Raw genomic sequence first — 14464 nt, 5'->3', positions numbered from 1 at the left:
CGACAAGATTTCTAAAGGAAACCGACAGAACTTACATTGTACAATGTGTGAGATCAAGAGAGCAGCGCTGGTGTCATTACACGTCAGCCTGCCCTGAGCCAGGTCTTGTTTCACCTGCAGAGCAAACAGGTACCTGCGAACACAAATAGAGACGGGCGTCACACGACGAGAGCAGGGAGGATCGGCATCAAAGCCAGGGGCACTCCCAGCCACCTGTTCACACTGTGAGGAACTAAAGAAAGGTATATAAAACCAAGGAAGAGAAAGTCTGCACAGGCTGGAATGGAATGATGCCAATGACTGCAATGTAAACAGTGGCACCTCCCTAAAAGGACCGGGAGACATATGCTGCAATCTTTTCACACGATAAGTAATACGTTTCGTTTTATATGGAGAGATATAGCCATAAAAACATTAAGACTATAACGTACCACCCTATATGTTTTTGCAGGGTATAGCAAACATTTAAAACTTTTTCCTAGATCAAATATAATCAAAAATGGCTTTATGGCTCAGACAATAACAGTAGTTTATTGTAGCTAGTAAGAGCTTTGCCAACGGAATCGAAAAGCCAAGGGTGTCTTTTATGTGATGTAATGTTCACTTAGCTACTTCTATATGCCTCAGCTACTGGATCTGTAAAAATCAATTTATTGTAAAATTCTTTTCTTTATATTGTAGGATAAAGCAAGTAAACATTTTTGGTGAAAGAGAAAAGAAATTAAGTAAAAACAGTATGACGTTAAAATTGATTCAAAAATATCAATATGAACTCATAAATTTTTAGAAAGATATTTACTAGTTTTGCCCACGGCCTAGAAGCAGTGTCACCTCAGAAGCAACCCTTAGCAACCAGGTTCTGACTCTCGTACAATTACCCATTGGAAGGACCAGAGGTGGGTCCTTGGAGAAACAGTAGACTCCAGGTGTGGGGTAGGGAAAAGAGCATAGGGAGCCTGCAATATCCACTTATGCCTGAAAGCAAGGCAGCTTTCAAGAATAAAAATGGATTTCATTAAAAAGGCAAAAGGAGCGTCCGGAAGGGGCATCCACTGGCCAAAGTGGTGACAACTTGAGTCGCACAAGAATGATTCAAGTGAATGGAAACACATGGAATTAACGAAAATTCGAGGGTTCATAACAACACTCAAAAAAGAGAAAACGGGAAAAACTGAACGTATCACCATTTGAGGAGGCTACTAAGCAATTCTTTAGTCAAAAACTGGTAACCAAGGCAAAAAATTGGGCACGTAAGCTGCCTCTCCAGTAGGAAAGGTATTTCAGGATATATACATAGTCCAAGTGGATGACGCCAAGTTTTATTTTGCAGAAAAATAATGAAAAGGTCAGAAGGTCACCCCCCTAATTCAATGATCAATCTAAGCATCATGAATGAAATATGAAACACACAACATCACTCATGATAGATTCTAGCCAAAAAGGTTTAACTTGTATCTGTCTGGACTTTAGAACTAACTTCCAGTTTTCAGTAAATACAGAGGATTGTGGATTTAGCATCACAAGGAAGTAGCATCACAAGGAAGCAATCTGACAGATTCAGGACGCAGAATATTTTGTAGTACAACTGGTCCAGTTTATTCCACAGATGGGATCACGAGGAAAAAAAATAAGGAGGGACTCTGCCAGATTAAAATTGGTGCAAAGGACCTAATAACCAGATGTAATACGTGGTCCTGCAGTGTATTTCACTCTAAAATAAACAGATACAAATGACATTTGAGGGACAGATGGGGAAATTTGAGTATGGCCAGGGTATTACATGAGATGGAAAGAACGTACATATACAGAGAAAAAATCAGAAAGGACGTCACACTGAAATGTTAACAATGGTAATCTCTGGGCAACAGGAGTCCAGTATTGTCATCTTCTCAGTCTTGTTTGTCTGTATATCCTAACTTTCTACACTTTACATTTACTACTTTTATAATAACGAAAGGGTATTTTTAATTAAAAAAAAAAGGGCTTTCACAAAACCAACTACAGAAGTTTCCAGAAGAATTATGGGGCCGGCCCTGTAGCATAGTGGCTGAGTTCGGTGTGTTCCGCTTTGGTGGCCCCGGTTTGGATGCCAGCCATGGACCTATACCACTTGTCAGCCACGCTGGGGCGGTGTCCCATGTGTAAAGTAGAGGAAGACTGGCACGGATGTTACCTCAGGGCTAATTTTCTTCAAGAAAGAAACGAAGAGGACTAAAGAATTAAATGAGATAAAACAAGGAAAGCACAGTGACTAGAACAAAACATTCAATAAATGTTACCAATTTTTTTTATATAAAGGAAAAACTAATTCCCTGTAAGTTATTTAAAAGTTCCATTATTAAGAACTAAAAATTACAGAGGCAATTCTGTAACCAGCAAAAAAAAAAACCCCAACAAACAAACAAAAACCACCCCAGATCTACCAGCTGACAACAGTTGACCTTTATCCAACCGTGCCTAATGTTTATTCTTGTTGTCATGTTCTCTCTTTCTGGAAAGTCAAAGGGAAGTCAGTGGTTATTGTCTTTTGAACCCAACAGTTCTTAGAGCTAGAGGCGTTAATTCTTACCTATGTGGTTAATTTTAAATAAGTAGGAGGGCTTTACGTTTTAAAAGCATTACACTCTGAATATTTTACACCTACCAGTTCAAACACGGGTACTGTGTTCACAGGGACGGATTCACGGTCAGAGTCCAACAGGCTTTGGGGGTCTTTGGTGACGGTCTCGTGTGCACACTGGCATTGGCTCCTGACAGCTCATACATTTAGTTAGAGGGCAAGTGCCATTTTGAAGACTGCAGGAAGAACGGTCACCCCCTAATTATGCTGACTTCTCCTGTTCTAAGGCCCTTGTAATCTGAGAAAGACCTTCCTGGGTATTGACTTGTCTTAATGACAGCTGTAAGACGAGCATGCTGGCTGCAATGCTAACTTCAGAGATTCAGCAACACCTTTTGTACTATAAACCAAAGCAATTCCAATCAAATCCACAGCAGCCAAAAGATAAGTTGTACTCAGCAGGCACTAAACAAAATTAAACCCATAAACACGATGAAAACACAAAGTGCTCACAATGGAATCAATTCTTGGCAGAAGGTGGGCGAGCGGAGGGAGGCAGTGACGGCGGCAGGGCTCATCTGAAGGGCTTTCGCTTCCAGGGACTGCAAGAGGTGCAAATCACACTAATCTGATGCCTTGTTTTAAACGTGTCTATTTTAATTTATTTCACTTGGGAGGACTTTATCTTTCTTTTCTTATTCAGTGTAAGTAATTTATAGTTTCTCTGCAGCCTAAGGAAAGACTTCAGCAGGACTTGCACAATGGCAGTTTCTGACAGGGTGCCTCCACCTATAAGAAGAACACAGCCAAAGAGAAATCGGATCCAAGTGAAGATGGGACGCCCATCTTCCCATCACACTGGGAAGTGTGCCTGGACTCATCAGTACAAGCAAAGTGATGCAGAGCCCGGCAATAAGAAAACTGGTGCCTTCTTTTCCAAAGACCCCTCCGTGGCCATTTTAAACCTGCACCTAAGAGTCAGTTCTTTTCTCCTTCTAGACGCCTGGGCCCTGGTGTCAATAGGGCACAGTCCACTGAAAGTGCAGCTCAATAAATAGAAAGGAATTCAGCTACTTGTTTAACAGCGAAGTGCAATTTAATCTTCTATCTATATAAATGGGAAGCTGAAAGCTGTTCCTGGAGGCCCAGAGAATTAACCACAGAGCTGGAGTCACTTCTACTCTGCTCAACTGCAGGCCCACTTCTGTTTCTCTCCGGTCTCCACGTCCCTCACCTAAAGTCCTGTGGACACAGACCTTCTCCCAACCCCTCCCTGCCTCGCCACCTGCTATAGAAAAGCGCCTGGAATCTCAATGGTTTCATCATTAAATTTCTGCTTATTCAGGAATTTGAGAGTGTGGGAGTCAACACATTGGATCTGGGAGGTCCCCCTCATGTCACACCTTGTGACAAAGTGGAAAGCGATGGGGACCTTCTAAACGTCCTGTCAATTTTATTCACCCTTGAGCCAAAAGAATTCTCTCCTCGGAAAAGATTTTTAAAATGTCAGTTAACACTGGGAGCCAGAAAACAAAGATGACAAAACCCAAAACCTGCCACGTCCAGCTGAGCTTATGTAACGTGAGGCCTTTATCAGATTGGACAGAGCAGCTGGCAAAACGCCAGGCGCACACGGCTCGGTGGTAACAAGTTGGATGGAATTTTATTACAAGGATCAGGATGGTAAACCTCCTGAGACAATGATTCACCCAAATTTAAAAGGTGCAAAACTAATTGCAAAGTATAATGGGGAGAAAAAATGGAGCAAAAAAAAAAGGATGTATGCCGCCCACTTCCTAAGCAGAATAGAGGCCCAGTGAGACGCAGGAGGGAAAGGCACAGTGCTGACCAACAGCTGGACTCGCCTTTAGACTGATTTCAATACTCTGAGCTTGGAGCAACGCATGTTTCCACAATGGGAAAACTGGCCCCAGAAACTGAGACATAGTAGCCCAGTAACGACACCGCACGAAGACTCTACTGTCGTCGGCCCCTCCATCTTGTGCAATGGGTGTGGCAGTTCCAGCCGCCCCTCCCCTACACTAAGTGTCCTGTCAAACAGCACGGGGTTCCCAGAGGGCTGATGGGTTCTGCAATTTCCGGCCCCCTTTAACTGCTTCATCGACTTGAGGATTGTAAGTGCAGGTAAACATGTGGCGACTCGTTTAGGAAACACAAAGCTGTGGGAAGAGTCTTGGCCTTCGCCTCTCCCTGGAACCCCACGTTCGTGTGCCCAATGCCCTTCCTGACACAGCCACGTGATGTCTCGCAGGCATCTCAAACATAACCTGGCAGAACCAAACACTCAACTCTTTACCTCTCCCCATTCCTCTACTTCCCTCCACCCCTTCTCATTTTAGGAATCACCACCACCACCCACCCAGTGCTTAAGTCAAATCTAAACACCCTCTCTACTTTCCTCAGACTCTACTCCCAACCCATCACCAAGACAGACGGACCCCACCTCCAGCGTGTATTCCAAATGCAACCACTTTTCTCCATTTCTACTCCTACCACCTCCTTTGCTGCCATCGTCTTGGCTTAGAGCACTGCAATTGCTTCCTCACTGGATTCCCTGCTGTCATCCTCCCTGTAGCATCCACATGGTACCTAGTCTTTCAACACCACATATCACTGGGCCTCTGTCTCACTGCACTTCACCCTCAATGTTCCCGCCATGCCGGCCCTCTTAGGCACCTGAACACCTGGAGCTTGTTTCTGCCTTGGGCACTGCCTAATTATTCCTTCTACCTGGAGAGCTCTTCCTCCGAAAATGACTGACAGATCAGCATCACTTCCTCAGAGAGGGACCCTAGATCGACCAATCTAAAGTTGTCACCCCGTCACCTTCTATCACATCATTCTACTTGAATTACTTAAAGAGCTCTTACCATCATCTGATATTTTTCTTGTTTATTTAATTGTTTTGCTTGTTCCCATGTGAGTCAAGCTTGTCTTTTCACCACCATATTCCCAGTGCCTAGAACAATGCTTACACACTTCATAAATACTGTTGACTGAATGTCTTCATCTTTTTGATAAATGATGGTCAACTATCCAAGATGCCCAGAGATGTGCTCTGTACTGAGAGGGATGAGAAATGGGTGACAGCCTTGGTCTTAAACAGCTATAGCTTGAAACGCATGTGCGGCAAGAATTTGGCTGGTCAGATTAGTGTACTCATAAAAGCACTCTTGGAAGGGAGGCATTTTATCTTCATGCGTTCCCACTGAGCTCTGCTCTCTTTTAGAATACCATCTGTTTTGCTGCAAGTTATAAAATGAGTAGAAGTAGTGATGGTGATGATGACGATGATGACAATGACAATGATGATGATGATGATGGTTGTCACTCATAGTGTCCCTACTGGGTTCCAGCCACTCTATGTATAATAGTGCTTATCTTAGAAACAATCCTAGCCAGGCAAGCATTATAGTCGCATTGACACAGGGGAATTAACAGAGGTGCAGAGGGAACAAGTAACTGGCCAGTCACACAGCTACCAAGAGCAGGACTGATGTGGGGAGCCAGGCCTGACCGGATGCTCACGATTCTCCCACTTGGCCACACTTGCAAAGAAACTGACCCATAGTTCACGTCCACTCATCCATGGCAGCAACAAAGAGAAAGTGAGTTAACATCTTGGCTTCATAGAAGAGATTCACTTCCCAAAACTGTCTTCTGATGTGATAGATATCAGAGGGAAAATATGATAGAAACAGGTTGTAACAGTCCACTTCATATCACAGCCTTGAAGAAACCAGGCTTCAGGGAAAGGGTGGTACTTTCTTTCCCCCAGTGTTTGTAAGCCCAACTGGAAGAGAAGGGGTTTAAACTGCTAAGCACAGTTAGGCAGATGCTGGTTGAGTAATCATTGTGAAAATGTTTAATCAATCGACTTAGAACATTAACCTTTCTCTTCTCCTCGGCATCCCATAGCACTAAGCACCCAGTTTCCAAACCACTAACCTTGTGAGTTCTTCTTGGAGTTGTGTGTGGTCAGGTGGAAAGAATTTCACCACAAACTTAACAACAACATGTTTTGGCCCTAAAAAGGGGAAAAAAAGCAATACAGCGTTTATTGATTTGTGTTTCAAATGCCATTAAAGAAAAAGACTTTCTGGGGTATATTATACACCAAACAATGAGACTCATTCCGAGCTGCCAAGAGCACAGCTGCCAACGCCCAAGTCATATAACAACTGGTCCAGTTTGGTCACTAATCACACTTTCATATTGTGGGGAAACACATCTGTTTTTTTAAAAAACTGTGACAAGGGTATTACATTGAGATATTAAACTTTTTCTCTGGAGACTTAAATTGTACCCAGGTTTTAAGAAAAGACATTTGTCTTCAAAAATTTATCAGCTGCTTTAGTCCAAATATAGGCTTCAGATAACTTAAGGAGGAGATAATGAACGTGTAAACCAGTTATGTAATTTATTATTTTTAACTATGTACAAGGTACAGCTGCTAATGTGTTCATAAAATATGTATCTAGCACCTATGTGCCAGGTGCTCTCCTGAGCTCTGGAGAGAAACATCACAAGACATGGCCCCGCCCTTGTCCAAGTCAGCCAAAGCCTTCCTAAGTGTCTCATAAACCACCATCTCCATGAGTTCAGACAAAATCAGGAAGCAGATCTGGGATGGGGTAGGCAGGGAGAGACTGTGAAGATGGATAACTTTTGTTTTCAGAATTAAAACAGAGCATTAAATAGATTATAAAATGATAATTTGCAATCTGAGTCAGCTTGTTTGACGTACAAACTACAGTATCAGAGCAGTCTCACAGGTGCTGCCATTTGGAATAATAGCAATAAGTTTATGTTCTATGAAATATAATGCACTATAATGAAATCCAAATTTTAGTAGCAATCATATAAAACCAGAAAATGTCTTTTTGCTCTACCTCTCACACACAAAAATAGATGTTGTATTATAATTTCTACGATAGCACATTCAAATTTAGAAAAAACCCAAAAATGATATAGCATAAGATGAAGATGTCAATATATACAAAATTATGAGGGAAAAAACAAGGCACAGAAATACTGAAGCCAAGAGAAGCTGGGCTTCTTTTCCTTAATCACTCTAAAATTAACAGAATCCCTTGAACGTCAATTCTGGATCATAAAATAACAGAAGCAAAATGCAGAAGATGGAAGGTTGCACTATTTCCTCTCAGTAATTTTCAGGGAATTAAATGAAGCTGCTCGGATCTGTAGAAACCTGAAGCTGGGAATACGCTAGCACTAAATGCAAAATGACAGCTTTGTGACACAGGGCCGTCAGAGCACACGGAGACGAAAAGGAGAAGCCCTGTTCCAGTGCTGACCCAGCAGTGATTCGCTGTTTTGGGTCTGCACTTGGTAACGTGCTATGAAACTCCTTTCCACCATTAGCAGTTCCCTTCACAAGTTACTGCAGGGACAGGGGTCATCCATCTAGACGCTATGCTACCTCCACCCAGCAGGCCTGGGGGCTTCTCTCAGCTGCATGTCCCCCCCACACTTAGTGACTGGCCAGCCACCCAGTAAACGTTAAATGAACTATGGCTGTTCCATTTTCAGCATCAGTAATTGCTTAATTTAAATGGCAGAAGATCGACAGTAATTTCAATTGCATAAGGGCCATACAGACACAGTGTGCCTGTTTATTACATCCACATAAATGGCTGTTAAGTGGCCCGGTGGGGTTTACTAATCAGACATAAAAACCATCCCACAAGGTATTGTGTGCTTCATGCTCAACTGAAGGAATGCAGTTTTGTTACCATCCTCAGAATTTTTCCTGGTCTCTGGCTGTAGCGAGGGACCATTTGGATGACTTTGAGAACAGAACTTGGCTCTGAACTTGACCTCAAAGCAGAGAGAGAGGAGGAGGATCCAGTGCTGAGGCGTAATGAGAAGGGAGAGAAAAAGCAAGTGTTCTCTTTCCTTTCCTCTCTCAGACCCTCCTTCATCTTTTCTCAACACACAGTCTAAATGCAAGCCAGGCTCCCTTCAGTTCGGCTTGTCATTCAGAAACACATATATGCGCACACACACACACTTTTGGCACCTTATTTTTCCAAACTACACTTGCATTCTGATCTCACAGGCTTTGAAGTTGCAGGACAGAAAACCCAACACTGATTTATGAATAAATGGCTCCACCTTCCCCCTTCGAAAGTGACAGTAAGAAACACAGGCACAGACAAGACAAGCTCAGTGATCCTGGGGCTTAACAGCATGCTTCAGTTGTTAATCTAAACAACGTTTGATTTTCCAAGCAAGGTTTTGATTACCAAATTGTTATATATTAAAATTGCAGGGGCCGGCCCGGTGGCGCAAGCGGTTAAGTGCGCACGCTCCGCTGTGGCGGCCCGGGGTTCGCTGGTTCGGATCCCGGGCGCGCATCGACGCACTGCTTGGTAAGCCATGCTGTGGCGGCGTCCCATATAAAGTGGAGGAAGATGGGCACAGATGTTAGCCCAGGGCCGTCTTCCTCAGCAAAAAAAAGAGGAGGATTGGCGGATGTTAGCTCAGGGCTGATCTCCTCACAAAAAAAAAAAAAAAAAAAATTGCAGAAGATACTTTTTAATAGCACGTAGGTTAGTGGATGATGAAAAGCAATCAGGTGAAAACAGACTCTGTGTCACTGGTGCTTGATGGCACGGGGCAGACGATGTCTAGACGAGGAAAATGTCTGGCTTTATATTTAACGTCATCGTTAAATATACGGTATATACTTACTTCTAATCTGCTTGATAATCGGTTTTAAGAGATCCAGCCACACCTACGAAGGAAAAAAGAACAGATTGAGACATAAATTCTCAATGAAACAGTGCAAGTATGTTGAGATTTTATTTGGAGCTGTTTAAAATAAAAACATTTTTGAGTATTTGAGGCTGTCTGTTCCCTTCTTCTCCAGAATGCCATATCTTACATCACCTACCACTTTTATAGAATAGATCCAAATTTGCTAATATTATCTCTAAGCTTTAAAATTAAAATCTCTCCTAGACTCAAATGGCTAACTAAGAATTTTTCTACTCTCACTTGTACTTTCATCATAGTTAGCTATTCAGCAAATATTAATGAATGATTGCATGTCTGGCTATAAGCCGAGTGAAATATGCACGCTCCCTAATGAGACAACATACATGTACGTATATGTATTTACAGAACAGCATACCTTTGAGGGATACGGAAAGGAAATGAATATTTATAGAACACCACTTCTGTACCAGGCACCATCCATAAGCTATTTACCTCTCAAAACAAGGCCAGAGGATTCCTATTACCCGGGAGAGAAATCTGAGACCTGCAGAAGCTCAATAACTTGTCCCATGTCTCTCCACTCCAGAGTGGCAGAGCCAGGACTAAAATCAGGCCTTTCCAACTTCAAAGTCCGGACTCTTTTCACACACACACTCCTTAGCTGCAGTTTGAGTGGCAATTATTTTTTTAAAAAGAGAGAAAGCAGTTGCCCTTAATAATAAAGAGTTAAGTTGATCATATTATCCCATTTCATATGTTTTTCTTTCAACTCCCCTTGAACTTGTGATCATTTGAAAAGGGTTCTACTGAAGTTCATATTTGCATATACGATAAAAACAAGGTTAATGTGCTTAATGTTAAGAGAGTTTTCTAAAAAAGGGAACACCCAAAACTATGCAAATAACAGGTAACTGACAAAGAAAAACGACATTGGCTAATGGGAAAATGTTCAAATTCAGGAGTAATTTGCACTACAAATGCAAATTTAAATAATCAAATACCATTTCCACCCATTAAATGTGCATCTAGATATGCCTGTATATACACATGTTTGTATTTTATACGTAATACCCAAAGTGGGCCAAGGTGTGGGGAAACACACACTGTCTTGCTCTATTGGTGGATGTATGAGCTGGTACAATGTTTCTGGAGAATAATTAAAGAATAATTATCTAAAGCCTGAAAAGTACTGCTATACATACCCTTTCATCTAATAATTCAACGTTGGGAAATTTTACATTAAGCACACAAAGATTTATGTACAGGGAATGCTAATCACAGCATTTTTACAATAGTGAAAAATTTTACAATAACCTAAAATAAATAAATAAATAAAAGAGTCTACATCTATATGACACATTACCATGCAGGCATTAAAAAGCGTGTTCTTGATGAATATTTAAGAATGTGAGAAAATGTGTTTGGGAAGTTGGAAGATGGGTGATTTCTTGTCTTCTGCCTTTCTACATTATCCAAATTATCTTAAATGAGCACTATGAATTCTCATAGTAAAAAAACTAAAAATTTTAAGTTCCTACTTATTCAGGTTAATCTTCCTCCATCACCTTTTCAAATAAATAAGATTTTATAATGAAATTCTCATTTCTATATTCCTCATCCCATATTATTCCCCTATAAGAGAAAAAATTAATGGCATTAGTTGACTTAGGATCATCTCCACTGTCATATTCATAAACCTCAACCTTAAAATGAGAATAGCCATTCAAAACAGCAATTATCATCTCTGAGATACATTATTTTCTTCCTAAGAATCCTAAAAGATGGATAAAGTGGCAAATGTATCTCCATTTGATGAAAAAACTGAGATTCAGAGAATAGAGGCCCAAAGCTGGAACTTAAACCCTGTTCTTCAGACTCATTTATTCATTCAACAAAAAATTACCATGTCCCTATGCCAGGCTCTGGGAATCCAACGATGAGAGAACCAATCATGGTCCCCGCTTCATGGAGCTTATGGTCTAGTGAAGAAGACAGACAAGAACCAGAAAACCTTCCTCACAAAAGTGAAGAAGTAGCTGAGACAAGTGAAACGAAGGGGGTCCCAGCGGACTCCAAGAATCTAGGATAGAGAAGTTTGACCCAGTCACGGGAGGAGCGGGGGCAGGGGGAACCTGAGACTTGATATGAACATGACATTGTTCAGGGAACATGTCCCTGAACATGCCACTGTGCTGAGATCTGAAGGGGGAGAGAAGTAAGAAGAATATATGAAGACATGCAGTTAACACCCTTGTCTAGATGCCCGAGGTTAAAGGAGAGCAACATGGCTGCAGAGCAAGGCTGGTGGGTCAGACCCCACTGAGGTCATGTTAAATTTCTTTGTCCTTATTCTAAGAGCAGTGCGAAGGGTTTAAGCATGGGGCTGATACAATCTGATGTGCACTTTAAAAAGATTAGGCTGGCAGTGTAAGAACAGATAGAAGGGGCCAGAATAGATGCAGGTTGACCTGTTGCAATTGTCCAGGCAAGAGAGAATGGTATTTTGGACCAGGAGGGCAGAAGCAGAGTTGGAGAAAAGTGGGTGAATTTAATAAAAATTTAAGCTGTAAAATCCAATAGGATTTACTGATGGACTGGATATGGCGGTGGAGGGAGGAGACAATGACCAGAATGATGCCAAGATTTCTGCTGTGGGCATCTGAAGGATGCCGGTGCTATTCACAGAGACAAGGAGAACTGGAAGAGAGTCAGGACAGAGGGATTCTAGACACTTTGATCTTATGAGGTGCCTTGGATTTCATCAGGAAGATGAAGTACGGATACAGTCGGACGTACTCGTCCAGAGCTCAGAGGAGAAGCCTGGACAGGAGATCTCACATTTAGAAGTCGTCACCACCCTGATTCCATGGAGGATAAGATGGCCTCATAGCATCCAAAGAATGAAAATGCATGAGCACTTTTGATGCTTCCACCGTGGCACAGCCAGGTGGGAGCAGATGAGGATAGAAGGAAAATAAGGAGAGAGTTGTGTCATGGAAGCCATGGTGTTTCCAGAAGCCAAGTGTTTCCAGAAGGAAGAATATGAAGAACTGTTGAAAGGTCAAATAAGAGAGAACTAGAATGTCTGCTGTCAGTTGACTCACTGATGGGTATGAAAGTCTGGTGGGGAGTGAAGAGGCAGGAAGGATGAATGGCTTTTTTAAGAAGCTGGCTGTGAAGGAAGAGGCAAGAGACTAGGAGTATAGGGGTAAGGAATCAAATAAGGGTATTGTTTATTTGCTTGTGTTTAACAGCAAAGCCCTGGGTGTGTTTAAAAGGATAGAGATTGAGAATATGAACAAGGGATGAGGACGTCTTAGGGACCTGAGGTGATGTGACAGTAGCTCTAAAACACAGGGCATTGGCTTGAGACAGAAAGAAGATCTCTGCCATTGTGGGAAGGAGAAAGAAAGGCCAATGACAGATGTTAGTAAGTTTACATTTCTGTGTCAGGAAGATAAGAAAGTTCCTCTTTGATGCCATCTGTTTCCCCAGTAAAATTTGAGGATTGAGGCAAAGAAGATTGGAAATAGTTGTGTTCCACGGGACAGCAAGTTAACTGGAGAATTCTAGTGGGATTCCCCAGGGCTGCTGAGTGCCCACTCATGAGCCTGCCCTCTTGTGCTCTTTTGGCCTCCACGGCTGCCTCAGGGGAACCATCTAAGACCTTTCACCACTGCCAATTCTGCCACAGAATCCGCTTAAACTTCTGCAAACCACTCAGGACAAAACAACTATGCTCTGGCAATGTAGTTGCCAATTTTATGAACTGTTTTAAAACATCTCTCTTCTGTTTTTGGCATTTCTCTGGAAAGCACCAAATACAAGCACCAATTTGAGCCAACTGAGCATGTGGTTTTAGAACATGTAGGTCTGGGAACATCAGACTGGCCTGAATTAGTCCGTTTGGTAGAGCTCTGTGGCAATAATGCTACAAGGCATTGGTCCCATCACAGCTGAATTGGCCGGGGTGAGAATGTGGGGCCCGCAAGGATCCCTCCATTTAGCAGTTAGATCAATATTGGCAGAGCTGAGATAAAAGGTCTTGCACACGTAGGACTTAAACTACTATAAATGGATGAGCTAGAAGGAGCAAGAAGAAAAATAGGATTGAAGTATGATATATAGGGAGGGCTACTGGGAAGCATTTGAACTGGACTAGGTCATCTTAGATAAATCACTTGTTCATTCAACCTAAGCAGAACAGCAACGAGTTCCAGATGAGTTAAAAAGGCAACAAAAGGACCATAATCTCTCTTTCCCTGCCAACAGATCTCTAGAGGGTCACTACTGCAATGATCTATCTCTAACCCCTCCCCCCACCCCTTCAACCAAGGTACACATCCTTGTTCTAAAACCGTGCTGCTGGGCTCCAGAGCACACCTCTACATCCACGTTACCTACTGTAAAGCGATTTGGTCAAAATGAACGGATTTCTAGAAATGTCATTTCCAATCAGTAGGACTCTCCGAATCAAGGAACTTCCCCTGCTGGGATTTGAAGGCCTATAGTAAGAGTTTGCTAGGGCTGCCATGACAAAGTATCACAGATTAGGTGGCTTAGACAACACAAATTTATTTCCTCAGAGTTCTGGAGGCTCAATGTGTCACACGTTTTGTTTCTTCTGAGGCCTCTCTCATTGGCTTGCAGATGGCTGCCTTCTGGCTTCACGGTCTTCCTTCTGCGCACACATGCCCCTGGTGTCTCTCGGGTATCTCCACATTTCTTCTTCTTAAAATGATAACAGAGTCAGGACCCACTCTAATGGCCTCATTTTAATTTAATCACCTCTTTAAAGACCCTATCTTCAAGTACAGTCACATTCTGAGTGACTGGGCATTAGAACTTCAACATACAAATTTCAGCCCATAACACCTATCTTTGACAATTTGGTTTCAACACAGTTTTCCAGCCCCATCTTCCCCTACCAGCCTACATGTAAGTCAGGCTCTCTATTTTCCGCCAATCCCCTGTAAATGTTACTTTCCCCCTTTGGAACATGTTCCCTGCACTGAAATACTGTTTGGTGAGAAGAAATGCTTTAATGCCCAGGTATCAAAGGCAAGGCAAGATGATTGCCTCCAAAGCTACTCTCTTCTTTCCCTAAATATCTTTTGCCCCTTTTTTTGGTAAATGACA

The 14464-nt window shown here is 42.3% G+C and overlaps 1 protein-coding gene across 4 annotated transcripts in view; it reads right to left on the bottom strand.

The window, feature by feature from the left end:
- Positions 1 to 14464, bottom strand: part of FARP1 (FERM, ARH/RhoGEF and pleckstrin domain protein 1) — a 285713-nt gene that overhangs the window by 73561 nt on the left and 197688 nt on the right. For all 4 annotated transcript variants that reach the window (XM_058548404.1, XM_058548406.1, XM_058548403.1 and 1 more), the window contains exons 4-6: positions 9299 to 9341; positions 6530 to 6608; positions 36 to 133 (exon numbers count right to left, since the gene is read on the bottom strand). In XM_058548404.1, the coding sequence (XP_058404387.1) occupies positions 36 to 133; positions 6530 to 6608; positions 9299 to 9341 (220 nt within the window). The remainder of the gene's footprint in view (positions 1 to 35; positions 134 to 6529; positions 6609 to 9298; positions 9342 to 14464) is intronic.

Source organism: Diceros bicornis, chromosome 9 (assembly GCF_020826845.1).
Source record: "Diceros bicornis minor isolate mBicDic1 chromosome 9, mDicBic1.mat.cur, whole genome shotgun sequence".
In the NCBI taxonomy this organism is placed as follows: Eukaryota; Metazoa; Chordata; class Mammalia; order Perissodactyla; family Rhinocerotidae; genus Diceros; species Diceros bicornis.
Note: the sequence above shows the minus strand (reverse complement) of the source record. Positions and strands in the feature narration are given on the sequence as shown.